General features: G+C 54.1%; 1 protein-coding gene across 5 annotated transcripts in view; it reads left to right on the plus strand.

Moving 5' to 3' along the window:
• Positions 1 to 9277, plus strand: part of LOC127390480 (ankyrin repeat and fibronectin type-III domain-containing protein 1-like) — a 248294-nt gene extending 239017 nt beyond the window's left edge. For all 5 annotated transcript variants that reach the window (XM_051632188.1, XM_051632189.1, XM_051632190.1 and 2 more), the window contains 10 exons: positions 247 to 379; positions 1322 to 1441; positions 1795 to 2010; positions 2355 to 2521; positions 2780 to 2930; positions 3769 to 3937; positions 4191 to 4357; positions 4910 to 5120; positions 5390 to 6057; positions 8039 to 9277. In XM_051632188.1, the coding sequence (XP_051488148.1) occupies positions 247 to 379; positions 1322 to 1441; positions 1795 to 2010; positions 2355 to 2521; positions 2780 to 2930; positions 3769 to 3937; positions 4191 to 4357; positions 4910 to 5120; positions 5390 to 6057; positions 8039 to 8326 (2290 nt within the window). In that variant the 3' untranslated portion in view covers positions 8327 to 9277. The remainder of the gene's footprint in view (positions 1 to 246; positions 380 to 1321; positions 1442 to 1794; positions 2011 to 2354; positions 2522 to 2779; positions 2931 to 3768; positions 3938 to 4190; positions 4358 to 4909; positions 5121 to 5389; positions 6058 to 8038) is intronic.
• Positions 9278 to 18206: the final 8929 nt, after the last annotated feature.

Genomic DNA, 18206 nt, shown 5'->3' on the forward strand with positions numbered 1-18206 from the left:
CCCAGCATGTTTCCTGCACAGGCCTGGCCACATCGCCCTCCCTTGGGCTGGCCAGGGCATTGGCCACAGCATCAGCTGTGCCACTGGTCAGGCTCAGTGTTCTGGTAGCCCCTGCTCCTGGGCTGGCCACGTGTCTCTTCTGAGACCTGGGACAGGGCATCTCCTCTGCCCTCAGGAGAGACACCCTTTGGTAAACAAAGTTGGCAGCTGAGGGTGACACTGAGTAATGTCTTCTCTCCCATGCAGGGGCCTCTACCTGACAGCCATCTTCTACAAGGATGACAATATCCTGGTGACCCATGAAGACCAGATCCCTGTGGTGGAGATTGATGACACTTACTCCTGCTTGCTCATGCAGGATTTTCTGTGGTTCACCAAGGTGGGTGGCCCAGGGGCCAAGTGATGTGTCTCTTGACACACCTCTGGCAACCACCCTGGATGCTGCTGAGATGATGGCCACCACCCTGGGCACTGTCCTCCAGGGATGTCATGACCTGCAGAGCACCTTCCTTGCAGCACCTTCCATGGTGCTGGCCATGCAGGCAGTGATGCCTGTTGTGTCTGGGGCACTGTGGGGCTCTCACTGGGGTTGGTTCAGGCTGGGAGCAGCACCAGGGGACACCTCACATGCACAAAATGAGCCAAAGCCACTCCATCTGCTCCCACCAGGTGACACAACATCTGCAGCTTCTGGGCTTCTCCACATTGCCTCTAGGACCTCCTCTTTGCCACCTCCCTCGTTTGCTCCATGGAGCAGAGCCCACAGGCTTGCCACTCCCTGAGGTCTAGCATGGACCCAGGAACCACCAGGGAACAGCGTTTCCACCCTGGCCCCTGGAAGCCCAAAGGTGGGCGATGACCTTGGTGGGCACTGCCTCTCCAGAGGGACACCAGCAGCTTCTCAGCTGTTTCACTGCTCCACTGTAGGATGTGTAGGGTGCTACTGCCTGCTCTTCTGCTGTCCGTAGGCTCAGGGAAAGGGCAGGTGGGCAGCTCAGGCCAAAATCTTTTGCTGGGTGGTCCTTATTTACTGATGAAGGCTATCTTCTCCCTCTTTCTCTTGGCTATTTCTACTCCAACATTAGAAGGGCTCAGTCCGTGATGAAAACACATGTCTGAGGGGACACAGGATTGTTCTTCCTTCAGTACAGGCTCTGGAGGCATCTCGGGGTGCTTTGTGGCGCAGGCAGTTGCACCCCTGTGACATGTGCCCGTGCCTGTTGCTAACCCAGCTCAAACTAAGACCAATGGATTGCCCCAAAACACCCTTGTGTGAGCGGGCAGTGGTGGCTGGTGGTGAGGCCCTGTTGGTGTCCTGCAGGTGTCCTGCATGTGGGACGAGGTTCTGTGGCTGCGGCAGTGCGTCACCGTCTCCCAGTCGTCCTGCTCCTGCATCCTGCAGACACGCTTCAAGATGCTGCTGGCCATCTCACAAATGCAGGTGAGGGTGGGCTGGGGGAGAAGGGAGTGAGCATTTTTGGAGGGCACTGTGAGCAGGGCTCCCTCGGGAGCAGCACACTGATGTGCCAGGCTCTGCCAGTCCTGCCCACGGCTCAGTCAGTGCCAGGACTGGGTGTTCCTGCCCTGTCCCTCCTGGCAGGACCATGGCCATGGTGTGGTGAGGTGCCAGGTTTCGTGGCAATCTCCTGCAGAGGGGCTGGAGGCTGAGTGGGGCTTTCCCTGGCAGGCTGGTTTCGAGCAGGCAGCTGCCACTCGCATCCCAGTTGCCCAGATCTGTGCCTCAGATGTCCCCTGACCCTCTGCTCTCTCCTGCCCTCCCAACCCCTTGCACAGGGACTGCTGGGCATCCAGGACCTGGGGCAGGTCTTCTTTGAGCCCGTCAAAGACAAACAAGGCAACATCCTCATCGTCACCCTGAAGGAGGTGAAGACCAACCAGACTTTCGAGAGTGTCCGCTGGGTTCCTGTCTGCAAGCTGCAGACCAGCCGCAAGTCTGTGTCCTCCCCAGAGGAGCCCACTGCTCTGGACATGCTGCTGATCTCTGTCCAGGTGCTGCCCTGGTGCCATTTTGGGGGTGGGGGTGGCAATAGACTCCATGGTGGGACCACCAGTTCTCCCTACTCCTCCTTGGGCTAGAAAGGCCATGGCAGAGCCTAGGCCACCACGGGTTTGGTCCTGGCTGCAGGCAGGGGGGAAGCAGAGCTCCACCAGCCTGTAAAAGTCCTGATGCTTCGAGGGGAGACATCAGGCTGGTGGTGAGACATCCCAGAAGCTCCAGGTTGTACTTGCTCTGCTGCTGCCCTTCTGCTGGCTGCACCAGGGCAGCAAGCACCAGGAAAGGAGTGAGCCCCACTTCCAGGGCTTGCTCAATCCAGCAGTGCCTTCCTCCTCAGGACAAGCTAGCTTACCACCAGCGGAGCAGTCACGCCCTCTCCCCAGGCCTCTATCTGGGCTACTTGAAGCTCTGCAGCGCCGTGGATCAGATCCGAGTGCTGGTGCCGGAGCAGCTCCCCAACATCCTGTGCCACGTCAAGATTCGCTCCAATCCAAACATCTCCAGGTGGGGCTTGCAGGGCTGCTCAGCCACAGCAGCCAGGCTTCTCTGGCCCATCCACCCCAAGAGCACCCATCACCTCCTGCTTCTGCTCTGCTGCCCATGTCCCAGTCCCCGCTCTATCTCCGTAGCTCCTGCATCCTTTGGGTGTTGCACTGCCTGGGGGAAGAACTGCAGAATAAACACAGCTCTCATGGTGATTGGGTGTTCAGGTCCAGCCTGAGCTGCTCCCTCCTTCATGTGTCTGTCTCTGTCCTTCTCCAGGGAGGAGTGGGAATGGCTGCAGAATATGGTCGGTGTGGAGGAGCCTGTTCCTGTAGAGACAGAGGCTGAGACCTCCCAGAACCACTTGTTTCAGGAGCTCCAAGTGGCCATCAAGGAACTGGTGACCCTGGTCAACATCCCGTTGCAAGAGGTATGAGCAGGTGCTGAGGTCTGGGGAGGAGGGAGGGGCAGGGGCCGTGCAGCACCACTCTGGTCACTGCAGCAGGCAGGGCAAGCAGGACCCCACAGCCCCTGCGCCTGCTCTGGGACCTGAAGCATTGACAAGATTTTAGTCCCACACAAATAGAAGGCAAGTAAGTGGTGGATGAGCACCTGAAGCATCTGCCTGCCCAGGGATAGTGTCCACAGGAGCTTTTTGTCTTAACCTCACCTGCACCTCCAAAGCAAGGATGGTGAATCTGGGTTTGCATTATTGTCTGTGGTTTGGTCCTGGGCTCAGCCCTTGCAGCATGAGCCCCAAATCGGCCCAAATCTGCCCCTTCAAAGTAGGATGGTCCCTGGCCAGTGAGGGGATGGAGCTGCAGCCACATGGGCCAGCCTGCATGGGAAGGAATCCCTCCTCCACCATGCTGAGTATTTGCTGGGAAAGTGCCCACCAGCCCCAGTGCCAGGCACATGCTTCTGGCTGGGCAGCAGTGAGGGCATCTCTCTGAGACCATTGCTGGTGACGTTTCTTCTCTGAGACCCTGTCATAGTGACTTTGATCAGTAGTTTGGAGACTTAAGAGAAATAAGAGAAAGGGAGGTGCACAGATCATGCCAAGAGCAAGGATCCTCTGGTTGGGTGCTGAAACAGCTGTGTCCCTCGGCTGTGGGTGATCTCTGGGCACTCCTCTGCCAATGGGGAGGGCCATGAGGACTAGATGTGCTCAAAGCCACTTGCCCCATACCCAACAGCATTTAGGCTTCCAACAGCTGGATATTGTTCTGATGACATTTGCAGCCATTACCTGAAGTGTCTTCTTGCAGGCCAAAGATTTCCGTCTGTACAGCCAAGAGGTGCTGGACTTTGGGGGTCAGGTCTCCTTCCTGCTGCTGCTGCCTCCATCAGATGATGTCTGCACTGCTCCTGGCCAGAACAACCCCTACACTCCTCGCTCCGGCTTCCTCACGCTGCCGCTGCAGATCTTTGAGCTAGGTGAGGAGGAGAATGCCCAAGCCCATCCTTTCCAGTCTCCTTGCCCCCTGAGACCTCCCAAGAGCTGGGATAGGCAGTAAGGTGGGTTGAAGCTCTCTTACCTCCCCCCAGGAGAGAAGTGATGTAGAGGGATGATGAAGGGTCTCCAGGGGGGGTAGAGAAAAGTGTTGCCTCCTCCCTGTGTTGCATGAGTGTGGAGAACCCCCAGGATGTCCACAACCAGGGGCCTGATATTTTTGTATTCCCTCCCCAGTCCACTTCTTCACCTATGACCGTGAATTCATCACCCAGTACTGCCAGGTGTCTGCCCTCCTGGAGCTGGAGTCACTCCTCTCTCAGCAGAGCCTCAGGGAGGCCTTCTCTGACACTGAGCTCTCCACTGCAAAGCAGAGACACCAGCAGGTCCAAGACTACATCCAGGTAGGGATGGGAGGGATCCAGGCTTGATGGTGCCCATGGGACATGGCCAGGACAGTCACGACCTGGATGAGCTGCAGGAGCATCCCCACCAGGGGAAGACAGGGCTGGTCTTGGAAGCTGTGACCCTGTGGGGTTTCTCTGCCATGACAGGACAGGCAGCATCAGGCAGGGCTTCATCTAGCAACTTCTTACTGCAGCCATCACATTAAGAATCCCGATTAGAGACCTGGAAGCTCCTGCTGTGCAGGTCCCCACCTCACTAGAAAGGGCCTAGAAGTGCATTTTGGGATGGATGTGTGGAAGAGACCCCCATGCTGCCTGCTTGGCTGGCAGCCCTGCCTGCAGCAGGCAGGTCCTGCTGAACCAGCAGCTGCTGGTGGTCAAAGCAGCATCTTCCCACCTGAGAGCCCTGTCTTAGGCTTTCCTGACTTGGGGATTCCTCTAGAGCTTTCACCTCTTGGCAAAGGTGTGTGGGGAGAGCTTGTGGTTTGCTGTGGGGCTTTTTTGTTGTTTTGCTTTTTGAAAGGGATCCTTCATTTCCTGTCTTGGCAGCAAATGGAGGAGATCTGGCGCGAGATGCGCTGGATCATGGACGCCCTGCAGCACGCCCGGTACAAGCAGCCCTCCTGCAGCATCTCCCTCGGTGGCTTCCTCGGCGAGGCCAGTGCAGCAATGAAGGAGAAAACCCAATCCACCTCGTCCCACCTCGACTACCTGCCCTCCCCAGCCCCCTCACCAGAGACCAGCCGTAAGCTCAATTCTGGTGAGTACCTGGCTTTGCAAAGCTCCTGCTGGTGGGCTTGGGTGGGATGGGAGAGCTGCAAGGCAGGGGTGCCGCGTGGGCAGGGCAGTGGGTCTTGGCTGGGGCAGGACCTGCTCTGCCTGTGCTGGGGTGACTGCAGCACGGGTGTGTGACAAGGGGGGAGTGCTCAGGGGCTTCCTCTGACTGACTGATGTGAACCCTCTGACCCTGAACTGGTGTTGCTGACAGCAAGGCTGAGCCCTTCTTTTCTTCTCTTACACCGCTGGCAGATTCACATGGGCTGTCAGATGAGGAGGGCTCCTCGGAGGTGTTCCTGGCTACCGACAGTGACTATGACTCCAGCAGGGCGCAGAGCCCCAAGGAGCTGGACCTGGTCTACTCCTCCTCGGGGCCCGAGTGCTGCAGCCGGCGAGTGGCCCGCTCCCTGCGGGACAGTGCCCCAGATGTCCTGCAGACCCACGAGCTGAAGACCCCACCACTGCCAGCGCCAGCCCCAGAGGAGCCCCGGCCACCCCCAGAGCTCTATGACAGCGACTTCGTCCTGCCCAGCCGGCAGATCGAGCTGCTGCGCATCACGGAGAAGCGGCAGGCGTACTGTGTGAGGACCAGCAGCCTGGACTTCCCCAAACCACTCTGCCAGGTGGCCAGGAAGTCCTGCCCCGGCTCCGTTGATAGCTCCCCAACAGAGAGCAGGACCGTGGGCCACTGCAGCCAGCTCAGGCTGGGGACTGGCTCAGCACCCGGCCACGAGTGCAGCCGGGGAGAGCAGGGCTCGGAGCCTGTTTTCCGAACGCGCTCGGTCGAGTGGACTCAGAACTTCCAGGAGCAGCTGGAGCAGCCTGGGTGCTTGGCTGACCGAGGGAAGAAGCCGGGCTCTGTCACCCTGCGGGTCTGCCCTCAGTACGAAACGGGACTCTCCAAAGAGACCAGTGTCAAGGTACTGGAGCCTGCCAGAGGCAGCATTGTGGCTCTGCCATACCCAGCTGGAAAGGGACAACAGAATGGGGAGGCGGGCACAGGGGCTGGTGTGCCCCTTGCCTGGCACTGCCCTCTCTGTCCTCCACCATCCTGGGGCTGAGGTTCCCTGGAGCACACCCACCCTGCATCCCCTTGTCCTCGCAGGTGGATGAGGCTCCTGGCAGTGCCAAATGGGACTTGGGGCTCTGCGGGAGAATGGCTGCTGCTGTGGAGGGGGTGAGGCAGGGCCATGGGAAGGGGGTTTAGGGGCACCAGGCAGTGGAGCTGTGGTTCAGCTCTTGGTCCGTGGTTCAGCACCTGACAGTAGGTTAGTGCCACCCCGCATAGGCAGGCAGTGAGCAAAGGTCAAATTGATGGGTTCCCCTCATCATGTCCTGGTGGTCAAACACATCAACCCCCCCCCGGTCAAAATCCAGCTGTCACCCCCCTGCCCTGTCCCCAGCCCTCCCATAGCCTCACCAGTCTCTGCTCCAGCCCTGTATCATTGGGGAAGGAAGAGCAGGAGCTGCTCATCTCCAGCCCTTGAAGGGGAGCAGGCAGAGCTTCCTCCTGGCTGCATGCATTGGAGTCCACTGGAGCCACTGTGTGACACGGTTCCTCTCCTTGAGGTCTTTGTTGCTGAGAGCTGACCCCCCAGCTCTCATCACCCTCATCTGCTCCAGGTGGGTTTCCTCATGGAGGAGGTCCCTCAAGGCACACATCTCAGGCAGGTTTCCCTCCAGTTCTCCTACCTCCTTTGCACCCAGGCACAAAGCTCCTTCCTCTGGTGAAATTTCCCTTCCGACATACCCAGTGCCCAGGCAGAGGCTGGCAGGGCAGCCTGAGCACAGCCTGCCCGTAAAATGGCAGAGGAAGGACAGAGCCAGGAGGCTGATGGGTTTTACTGCTGGCGAGTTTTGATAGCTGGTTTCTCCGCACCCAGCAGGAACGTTAGAAGCAGAGGGGACTCTGACTCGCAGTATTTATTTTCCATCTGAGAAATTACCATAGATTTCTGTGCAACTGAAGCACAGCCCTCGGGTTCCTGGCGGGCTGCCCACGTGGCTTTTGAAGTTGCAGAGCTCTGGACACGCCTGCTCAAAGCATTTTACGATGTTCTTCTCGAAGAAAGCCGAGTTCAAAGGGAAGGCTTCTCGGCTGGTGTAAATCAGCTGAGCCCTGCGATGATTGTTGGGAGCTGGCAGAGTCCACGTGGGCTGAGGGCTCAGACCACCCTGCCAGGGCACTGCTCACGGTGCTCTGCAAACCCTGATTGATGTGCCAAAGGAGACCATCGCCTTGCCCGGGCAAGGATGGGTGTCCCATGTTAGGGCCTTTGAAGTCAAATACTGGGCTCCTGATGGCAGCCAGAGCCCAGAGGAGCTTGTTCCCTTGGCTGTATTTGGGATTCAGCCTCCAAGGAAGTGGACAGGGAAAGTGAGGATAGCTGGTGCTAGAATCCCAAGCTTGTGAACAGGATGAGATGTAGCATTGGTGACCAGAGAGGCTTCGGCTCGGCACTACTCCCATGGCAGAGCCATTGTGGTTGAGCCAGTCTGACAGTCTGGATCCCACTCATGAGAGGGACTTCATGCAGCTCCCTCCATGGTGCCAGGAGCAGGGCTGAGACTCTCTCTCTCTGGATGCCGGTAGCGGGACAGTGGGGGAGCCTGAGAGGAGTGGGCAAGCCATGGGTGACATGTGCAAGAGCTGAGCTGCAAGGACTCAGAGGGTGCAGTGGAGGCAGAGAGCAGTGCCTAAGTTGCAGTCCCAGCACACCAGGTGTCCCCAGGCACGGCGTGCCCACAGCTTCACAGTGGTGCTTGGTCACTGAACACCTTTGGGGCAGCTCTTCCTCCACCCTAACAGTCACTGCTGTAGGACATGCCATGTCTGGCCCCCCGGTCCCTCCTCATTCCTCCCCCTTACCATCCATCTCTCTCACCTTTCTCTTTCCACAGCTGCACATCACCAGCCAGACATCTGCTGGGGAGGTGGTGAAGCTGGTGGTGCTGGAGATGAACGACGTCTCCCGGGACATGCTGGGCAGCTCAGCCGCCTTCTGCTACAGCGAGGAGCAGCTGGAGCACTTCGGACTGGTGTTCGCCTCTGACGAGAGTGAGCGGTGGCTTCCTGATGACTTCCTGCCTCTCTCCCTCCACACTACCTGGCCTGAGGGGAGGTTCTATGTCCGGATCAAGGAGACATCCCCTCTGGTGCTCCAGTATGGGCCAGCGACCACCGTATGAGAGAAGGAGAGCCGGGCAGGCAGCTCGGGGACCTCAGCTTCCAGAGAGCAGACAGCTCGTCTCTGATGCTTCCTTCTTCCACAGACACCCTCTCATCAGGCGTCCACGCCGTGGAATGGGATCATACTGGGCTGTGTGTTATTTGTTTGTGTTACTTTTTTTTTATTATTTTTCTTTAATTTTTTTTTTTAACCAAAGAGACATCGAGACTCGGTTTTTCTGACTGCAAAAGTGGGTGGAGTGCAGAGACCTCAGAGCTCGGGAGGAATCTCTGCAGGAATGGAATTTTTGAAAGTAAACATTTTTAAGGGGAAAAGGGGGGAGAGAGAGGAAAAATATTACAAGAAGAAGCAGCAATACCTTTATTTTTTTTCCTTTCTTTCTTCTTTTTCTGAAAAGCCGTGTTTGGGATTCACTGTAGGCAAAGCCACAGAGGATGGCTGGGGAGGGTTGTGGTGTCAATGAGGAATGGGGAGGAGTCACAAGGAGAGCACTGAGAGGGTGTTTTCCTCTCTGCCCTCCTTTCTCTGTATCTGGAGAAACGATTCTTGCACATAGTTCTTGGAACAAAAAAACTTTTTTTTTTTTTTCCTGAAAAAAAAAATTAATAATAATTGGTCTGGAGACACTGGAGTTGTGCAAGAGGAGAAGACCCTTTGACTTGTTCTAAAGACAAAAGGAGCCCACACAGCCAGCCCCATGCACATGCAGATGTGCACACAGCTGGGCTGGTCCCACCACCAGAGGTTTGCTATAGGGCAGCTACCACACCACCTGTGCCCCACCCTGGGGCTCCCTTTCCTCCTTGGTTGCTGTTTTGTTCTGGTGATTTGTGCTTGGCCTCTGTATGTCTTCTAGCATGACATCTTGTTAGGCACTAGTTCTCTTGTTAACAAGGTTCTTTTTCTGATCTCCTGTGGTCCATAGTAAAGACAACTGCTGCCAACTGTCTATCACTCTTCTTCTTCAGGCTTGGTGTAGTGTTCCTTCATCCCCCAAATTAGCCCTGATTTTAAGAGCTGGGTTCAGATTTCCCTGGAGCATTTCATGGGAAGGAGGCCTACAGGAAAGCTGGGGAGGGACTTTTGACATGGGCATGTAGCCATAGGACAAGGGGAAATGGATTAAAACTGGAAGAGGGGAGATTTAGGTGAGACATTAGGAAGAAATTCTTGACTGTGAGGGTGGTGAGACCCTGGAACAGGTTGCCCAGAGAAGCTGTGGCTGCCCCATCCCTGGCAGTGTTGAAGGGCAGGTTGGATGGGGCTTGGAGCAACCTGGTCTGGTGGGAGGTGTCCCTACCCATGCAGGGGGTTTACATTGAAACACAAGCTCTGTGGGAGCAAAGTGGAAATTCAAAATATTTTTCTGGGCTTTGTTGCACTGTAAGGCAGTAAAATAAACTTTGGGATGCATAGGCAGTCACCTCCACGTGGTGCTGTAAACCTGATGGATGTAGGGCCTGAGCAGCTGCAGTCACACACATTAACCCACCCTGCAGCCCCAACTGAGAGAAGAGCAGCTGGAGAGGAGCTTGGGGGACAGGAAGAGCTCCCAGCTGGATTGCAGCTGGCACACACGGTCCCAAGTGAACAGCAGCAAGGTGTGAGGCTGGTGCCCATGTCCCTTGGCAGCCACCTTGCTGCCCTTCCCTCTGCACAGACAGGCTGGGCAGCACCCGTGTCCTGGGTGCTGGGGTGAGGGCAGGGGCTGTGTGATCAGGGGCTGTGTGGGCAGGGGCTGTGTGATCAGGGGCCGTGCGGGGAGCAGCACTGGCTCTGCTGCCAACCTCCGCCGCCCCTCCGAGCTCTGTCGTTCCTCACCTGGCAGCCGGCCGCAGGCTGGGGACAGGGGCACAGCCCTGCATGAGCCCTTGGCCACCCCTGCCAGAGCCACTCCCGAGTGCCAGCCCCCAGCTGGTGCCCATCAGTGGCACCGCAGTGAGGGCAGCGCAGACGCTGCTGAGGGCACGTAAACACGCACCGCTCCACCCCCAGTCCCCTCGCTTGTCTCCCGCCTGAGTTAAAATTGATCCCATCTTCCCAGGCCAAGGAAGAAGCGAGTTGGTGAGTGTAGAGGTTCCCATGGAGTTTGTCCTCTTTGGGCACCCACGGGTATCAACATCATGAAGAGGCAGGAGCTGCAGGGCAGCCCTTCCCTAGCAAGTGCCTGTTCTCATTTGTCACCTCCTGATGCTCAGTCTGGGGCAGAGGAGGGGAAGGCAGGACTTCATGTGTCACCTCCTGATGCTCAGTCTGGGTCAGAGGAGGGGAAGGCAGGACTTCGTGTGTCACCTACTGATGCTCAGTCTGGGGCAGAGGAGGGGGGAAGGCAGGATTAGTATGTGGCTTCCTGGAAGTCACGGAGTGAATTTGGTGTTTGAGCAGGGCGATGCACAGAAAGCTACATCTGTGCTCCTGATGCTCCTGAACATAGATCCATGCAACTCTCTCTGCCCTTTTGTTTGACCCCAGAGAGGAAAAAGGCCTCCCCTTTTCTCAAGCAATTATTCTTCCTTCCTAGAAGCCCTGCTCCATTGAGAGAGATGGAAGCAAAACCCAAAGCCAGGCCAGGGTGGACGTGGACCAAGCTCTGCAGCGAGGGTTGTTTTTTCTCTTTGTCACATTCACCTCCATCACTTAAGAACATTTCCATGCAGATCAGTGTCTTAGTTTTTGCTGTTGGGGATGGTGAAAGCAAAATAGCATGTCCAGTCCAGCAACCAGGTCTTCTTTCTCCACTTGGAGGTAGACCCAGGTCCAGAAGCTCAGCAGGAGAAAACCAGAGTGCTTCTATGGTGGTTAATGGGAATGTATTAATTTACATCACCAGAAGAGCAGTGCCTTTCACAGAAATTAACCTGAATTGTGACACTTAATTTCCTCCCCTAAGTCAGGAACTGGTTGGCATCACTTCTGAAGTATCTGCATGTCTTTTCCCTCATCCAAAGGGAGTTGATCAGTTTATCAGACACGAATCCAGCCTTGTGTTTCCCAATGGTTGGCCCTCTGAGTCTGAGACATGGGAGAGGGTGTTGGTTTTTTGTCTTTTTCTTTCACCCTTCCCCTCCTTTTTTTTTTTTCTTCTTTTTTTTTTTCCCCTGGGATGCTTTTCTCAAGTGTCCCTGTGCTGGAATTTCTTCCCATAGTTCTGGTTGCAGGGGAAAGCTGCAGAGCTACCCTTTCTGAAAAGCAGCTGCCATCTCCATGGAAGAGAGATGCTCTGCTGAAGTCACTGGATGCCTTTGTTCCCTCAAACATGAGTTGGGAAAGGAAGCCAGAGCCATGCCAACCATCCAAAACAGAGTGGAAGTCCCAGGGCTACTCTGGCACATGCAATTAAAGGTTAATTTATTTCTCTATCATCTGTAGGAACTCTGTACAGTTACATGTTTACCCACGTACCTTATAAATAGAGTTGCTGTCTAATTGAAATGTGGTGGGATCAGGTTTATGCCAGGAGAATTGAGGGGTTGCAGAATGCCCACACTTTCCATCCCCAGCACAGATCCCCACTGAGGATGACAGCCCAGGTTTCTCCAAGAAACCACAGGCTGGTCAACTCTGTAGGCTCCGGGCAAAGCCACTTCCCATGTGGAACCAGGCTGGACAACACAGATCTGAGACCAAGATTGCAGCTTCCCAACCACAAGGACACTTGGACTGCAGGAAATGAGAGGCCTGGTAATGTTAGTAGCATTGGAAAACACCAGCTGACTTTGGTCTGTCTAGGATTTCTGGGCTTGAGGTTCTCCAAACCCACCTATAGACCAGGCAGAAAACAGCTCTTTCCACCCCAGGAAGATTCCTAGGACACAGGAAAGTCTTCTGTTCCCAAAATGACCTGAAAAATAAAACATAATGAAAACAGGAACTGAAAACATGAAAGTAAGAATTAATGAGGAAGAAACAGTGCTATTTTATTTTATCTTATTTTACTTTTATTTTATTTAATTTTATATTTTATTTTATTATTTTCCACTTTAAAGAATCAAATCAAACCTGAAAATTAGGTTTTTTAACCCAACTCATTTTTCACTTGAAAAAAACACAATAAGGAAACAGGCCAGTGACTGTCTCAGTTTGTTCTAACTCAAGAATTTTGGAGGATACCACATGTTGAAACCAACGATCCTTTATGAACACTTATGTTATGGGTAAAGTTGCCTTTTTGGTGGGAAGAAAAAAGGAAAACCCAGCAGATGATGGGTTAAAATGATGGGTTTATATGGTTACTCCCTCAACCCCCAGCTTAACCTGATAGATTGCAAATCACGTGCTTAGAGCTGAGCATCACTTTGCTGACTCAGGCTTCAAAGAACCTTTGGAGATACAAATATGGTTGTCCCGAAGTAGTTTAATTTGGTTTGTAAATTAAGATAGTAACAAAAGTATGCTTTTGCTTTTCTTTCTTGGGCCATTTTTGAGCTGCTGGACCCCACTTTCAGACTTGAAATGTGGTGGTGGGCAGCTGGAGCTGTAGTCACTGGCTAAGAGTAGAGCATGTCCTGCAGTTCCCAGCTGGGGAGGAGCTGGCTGGAACCCGGTTGCCACCCACTCCATCCCCTGGGAAATCCCAGGCTGGAGCTGCTGGCCAGTCTGCAGGAGATCCCAGGAGCTCTGCTGTTGAGGTGAGGTTTGCTGGGGCAGAAATAGCTGCAAGTGCTGCTCCTAAGCCATCACATCCCAGCAATGTGCCCTGGTGGCCAAGAAGGCCAGTGACATCCTGGGGTGCATCAAGAAGAGTGTGGCCAGCAGGTGGAGGGAGATTCTCCTGCTCCACTACTCCGCCCTGGTGAGGACCCATCTGGCATCCAGTTCTGGGCTCCCCAGTTCAAGAAGGACAGGGAACTGCTGGAGAGGGGACAGCAAAGGGCTACGAAGATGATTAGGGAACTCATATGAGGAAAGGCTGAGGGACTTGAGTCTTTTTAGTCTGGAGAAGAGAAGACTGTGGAGAGATTTTATCAATGCTTATGTGGGATTGGCTGGCTCAGGGTGGGCCAGTGCCATGTGCTACTGTGGCATGAAGAGATGGAGCCATGCTAGCAGAAGGCTGTGTCTCTTTGCTGGTCTGGCCTAATGGCGCAAGGATGTCCGTGGTGTTGCAGATGGCCACTTTGCACGCTGTCAGGGGTTGGAGCTCCTGGATGCTCACAGGTGAAGTAAAATAGAGGTAGAAGATGCATTGGAGAGTCTCTAGAAAACACCCATCTAGACAATTTGTGGTGGTATTTCCTTAGAGATTATTTTCCCAGCCCTCCTGCTTTGCTAAGTTAACTCAAGATCAAGTCTCAGTGAAGTCAACTGGAGGGTTGCCCTTGGCACCAGTGGGACCAGAGCTCCAGCGTGGGAGCAGGCTGTGGGGTAAGGGGGGTGATCCACGACCACCAGGACTGCCTCTCCCAGCAAGCGCACACACACGGCTCTTTGTCCCATGACTTGGTTCTTGTTCTCTGCTCCAGGTTGTGATGGGGAGCAGAGGAAGGACACTCGCTCCCACCATTGGCAGGTATCTCCCATTTCTGTATGTGGCTGGTACAGGACAAACCAAACTCTTTTTGATTTGTCAACAGTTGTGGGTGACTCACGAAGCCGAGCTCTGTCGCTCCGTCATGCTCTGGCTGGAAGTGGCTTTGATCTGGGTGTTTAATGAAGACGTTAATTGATAGCACGTGGGGAGGAATTTGAGCTGTTCTGAGCTGTCTCCAAGCCCTTCAGATCCCAGAGCCATCATCCCCTTCAAAACAGAACAGAAGAAGAGTTAATTACAAAACAAATCATGTTTGTGTAGGCACTTAAAAAAAAAAAAAAAAATGGTCCTCTCCAGCTCCGTTAAGCTCATGTTACTGGCAGGGCTGAGCTAGAGAGACCATGTGCACCATTGAACGCCTTCAGCAAATTAAACCAGCCTCAACATGAGAAGAAACAAGGCACTGCTGTCCAGGTCCTGGCCAGACCGACGTGAGATGCGACGCGGAGCAGCCGTGGGTCTCGCTCGGCTGGGCCAGGTGCCGGCAGCTCGGCTCCGCTCCTGGAAACGCCTGTCTCCAGGGGAAGGGATCTGCCCGCTGGGATCCCACGCTTTCTAGATGAGCATCCCTCAGCCCTGGCTCTTCAGGAAGCTGGAGGCTTTTCAGCCCTCAGCCCCACGCATCCTGGAAGCCATGGCTTGCTGCAGACTCCATCCCCCTCTGCCCAGACATGCGCTAAGTGCTGGCAGCGCCAGGCCCTGCCCAGCTGGAGCTCGTGTCCTTCCGGACACACATGTTTCTCCAGGCTGATGGTGCACATCCAGCTCTAGCCACTGCTGGCGAGGTCTTCTTCCTACTGGGGCTGTGGACTACCTACTGGCAGCCAACTGTGATCTTGTTGCTCTTCTCCGTGACTTTGTTTAGAAGATGCTTCCATCTCTTGCCTGGTCAAAGTTACCTGCACCCCAGCCACGCAGCACACTGCCAGGAGGCTCGGGAGGATACGACATTTTGAGACCTCTCCCCCTTCGTCAGATTGGATTGGAATTGGCTGGTGGACTGAGAAGTTATTAGGAACAGACACCCCCAGACAATGTGATTGCACAAGCTTCATTTCCTTAGAAAACCAGGCCAAGAGAGCAGGAGTCTGTCAGTAAACATGTTGATTCCAGGGTCTCTTCTGCAGGAAGGAGCACGCAGCGCTGGCACCCAGCCCGCCCCACCGAGCACCGCCTTGTGCTCGGGGGCGGCTGGACGCAGCTCGTCTGTCAGAGCATCAGCAGCCTTGGAGTGGAGGGTTGTCTTGCCCACGGCTCAACAGCCACAAGTTCTCCCAAGCCAGGCCAGGAGGGTGCGGTGAGCTGCTGATCACTCCCACCACGCCGGGTGCACAGGGTGGGCATTGCTGGGCTCGGGCTCAGTCCTGCCGGGCAGGCGCGTTACACTCCACCGCTGCCACGGGGTGGGCTGAAACCAGGACATCGTGGTGCTGACATCCAGAGCTGTCCATCCTCCGCACTCAGAAAGGTGCAGGAGGATGAGACCTCTCTGTGGTATGTGGTCCCTGCAGCCCAGCCTCTCTGATTTCCAGCTTGCCTTCCAACTGGGATTCAGAGCAGGGAACCTTTAAACATTTTCTCCCTTTCCTTCACTGAGACACTTATCCCTGCACTTCCCAGCCCCTGGAGTTATGGCCTCCCCACAGCCAGACTGGAGGAAGATCTCTTGCAACACTGGAATGCTCTGCAGCCATTACCTCCTTCCCTAGAAATTTTTGGGGTCAGAGGACATAAGTCTCAGTAATTGTCCAACAACGTCACTGGAGCTCAGTTGATTTACACCAGCTGAGGATCAAACCCCTCCCTTTCCTCTCCCATATTTAAGATGTTTTCCAGACTTCAGACATATACAGAGGAGGGAGTTGATGGCTCCTGGGTTGTTGAAGAGGTTCCAGCTTTGATCCTGGCCTGAAGTAACATTACTATGGTGGCTACCCTGGCTCTCCCTCTACGTGGAAAAGCCGTGCTCCCACAGCTCACTGGCCGTCAGGCTGGCAGACTGGCTGGGACAGGCATCATCAAGCCCACACACATGCTGAAGGTCTCTTGCCTCTGAGATGTGGCTCCACCGCCATTTCTCTCACTGCCACCACAAGTATGCTCATAGCGTGCTATGGACCCCACCACCTCGGTTTGTCATTTCTCCAGCTGCAACACCATCCAGCTGGCTGAAGCTCTGCATGGTCCATCAGGGCTTACCATGTCCCTCCTCAAGCCTTTGCCAAGCAGAACCCAACAGAGCTGGCAGTGCTGAGCTCAGGGTGCACCCACTGGGGATGAAACACCTAGCCACCACCACCACCGACCCGTCCATCTGCAGGAGAAAGGACACCCATGAGCACTGAGGCAACCTCTGTTTGATGGGTAAAGTGAAAGTTCCTTCTGAGCCCGGTGTTTTGGTCTGAGCAGTCTTGAGGGGAAACACAGTTAATATTGCTGATAGCTGGATCCAATTTATAAGGCGCTCAGCAGAGACAATCATCGGGGAAGGAGACAAATAATCTTCAGGCAATTAAATTTAATTGTTCCATCTGAAGATTATTTATCTCCTTGCCTGATGAATGTCTCCTCGAAGCTCCTAATAAATTGGATCCAGCTATTACTGATAGTGGCTGCTTTCCCCTGGCAGCAGGGAAGGGTGTGGAGAGCAGAGCAGTGCTCGGCTCTGTGTGTTGCTTAAGATCTGTCACCTCGAAACATCTTTTTAGCAGACTTGAAAGTGTCCACAGGCTTCATCACTGCACTGCTCTTGTACAGAGAGCTTGGCAGCCCTCTGCTAGGTTGTTAAAAATCTTCTGGGCCAAGGTGGAATGAGATCCTGTGCATTAGGTTATAAAGTCAGGCACCAGTGAAGATTTGGAAATGTCCCTGTTTGTCTCCATTTCATCAGCTTCTCAGTGTGTGAAGGGCTGAGGAGAAGAAAGGCCACAGGATGGAGTTGGCTGAGACCTGATCTGCCACAGCACAGGAGTTTGGAGAATGATTTCCCATGGGATTATGGAGCACAGCATGGCTCCTGGGAGCTGCCCTGGGCCTCTCCATCCTTGTCTGTGAACATCTGGAGTTCCAAGCAGGTTGGTTTAGAGCTGGGACAAGACCTGTCTGTTATAGCACACTTCTCCTGCAGCTGCACACACTAGACCTGTCTTGGCTGTTGGCCCTTTTTTAGGTGTTTGCTTGTTCATAGCCTGTGTGGAAATGGGGCTGCACTGGTTGAAGGGCCCAACATGGACTTCCAACAGGCAAAGTAAGGTTGGCCTAGGTGAATTACAGTGAAGAAAGTCTTGGAAAGCAGCACAGTCAGGAGATCATCCTGGGAATGGGGAAGAGGCATCAGTGAGGAGTGTGTGGATGGTCTGATTTCCAGGACACAGGATGCATCATCCTCGTTTGAGATCACTTAACCACCCGGACAGTAGATTGCAGCCATGCTTATATTCCCAGAGCTCCTGACATCCAGGTCACTGGACCTGTGTTCTGCCTGTCCACGGCCTGTTATCAGAGCTGGCTACAACCTCGGGACAGCAGCAACAGCCTTGGGAGGCTGTGGGTGTTCTGAGGAACTGTGTGGCTTTCTAAAATTGGGTCTCTATTCACCATCCAACCGTTGAATAGTTCAGTAGTACTTAATTAGTATACAATAACTGTCCCATTGAATCTGATGGAATACATCATTTTGGAATGCTATTTACAGCGCTAATTTTCTTACAGAAATCCATGTGTCAGAGCTTTATCCATTATTATAGTCTTTAAAATAGGCAGATGTGCCTTTCATGGCCAACTGCATGTTTTATTAATGTGCTAGAACTATCAGATGGATTGTAAATCACAGGACGTAGCCACCAGTCGGGTGCTTCCCTCCTCTGAAGTCCCAAGGCAAGTGGGCTTAACTGCCAGGATGGCTTATAATGAACCATGGGGCACATGCTCACTTCCCTGCTGTAGAAGCAGGTTCTCCCAATCACTGGTGGTGCCTCTCCTCCTGACCACATCTACTCCCCTTTGCCTGCTCTGGAGGGCATGCAAACCTCTAGCTGGCTCATGAAAAACTTCACATTCATGTATAATATAATTAACATGGTCTGCTCTGCTTCCTTCACTTTCTCTTTTTGCTCCCACGTCTCACCTGCCCGTCTTCTCAACATTTTCTGCCCTCCAAAGTTTAGGGCTGCATTCCCCAGGTCCCTTCTTCATTCAAGTCCTCACACTTGGTGCACATTGCACACAACCAGATCCTGTCTTGCTCAAGCCAAGTGAGCAGATCTTGCTTCATTTGAATATTCTCTAACAATTTAAATGAGCTCTTTTGGTGGCATTGAAAATACTGCTTGGGTGATCACACCATGGG

Source organism: Apus apus, chromosome 14, assembly GCF_020740795.1.
Source record: "Apus apus isolate bApuApu2 chromosome 14, bApuApu2.pri.cur, whole genome shotgun sequence".
NCBI classification, from domain to species: Eukaryota; Metazoa; Chordata; class Aves; order Apodiformes; family Apodidae; genus Apus; species Apus apus.